This window comes from Eimeria mitis, genomic scaffold (assembly GCF_000499745.2).
Source record: "Eimeria mitis Houghton genomic scaffold, Emh_scaff2977, whole genome shotgun sequence".
Lineage (NCBI taxonomy): Eukaryota > Apicomplexa > Conoidasida > Eucoccidiorida > Eimeriidae > Eimeria > Eimeria mitis.
Genome location: NW_013571319.1, coordinates 3,851 through 4,082, shown reverse-complemented (window position 1 = coordinate 4,082; position 232 = coordinate 3,851). Strand labels below are relative to the sequence as shown.

General features: G+C 56.0%; 1 protein-coding gene across 1 annotated transcript in view; it reads right to left on the bottom strand.

The window, feature by feature from the left end:
- EMH_0060970 (uncharacterized protein) overlaps nt 1-200 on the bottom strand; it is a gene marked incomplete at both ends in the record, with an annotated part of 1,519 nt that extends 1,319 nt beyond the window's left edge. Inside the window, 1 exon segment of the mRNA XM_013497845.1 lies at nt 154-200. Coding sequence (XP_013353299.1) covers nt 154-200 — 47 coding nt within the window.
- Between the last annotated feature and the right edge of the window lie 32 nt (nt 201-232).

Sequence of the window (232 nt, the reverse complement as noted above, 5' to 3'; positions counted from 1 at the left end):
CTCGCTGCGACGCCCAGAAGGAGCTCCCACAAGTTTGGTGCCGTTGTGCTGCCTGCACGCACCAGTTGCAGCACAAACACCCGGGATTCGGCCGCGATTCAACGCACAGCACAAACATTTATAAGAGACGTGAAGAAAGCTTTGGTTCCTTACTTCCAACACGCGTTGAACCACCGACGGCTCGTCCTGGCACGTGTCATCTCCCCCCTGTCGATCCGAACTGCTCTGTTTT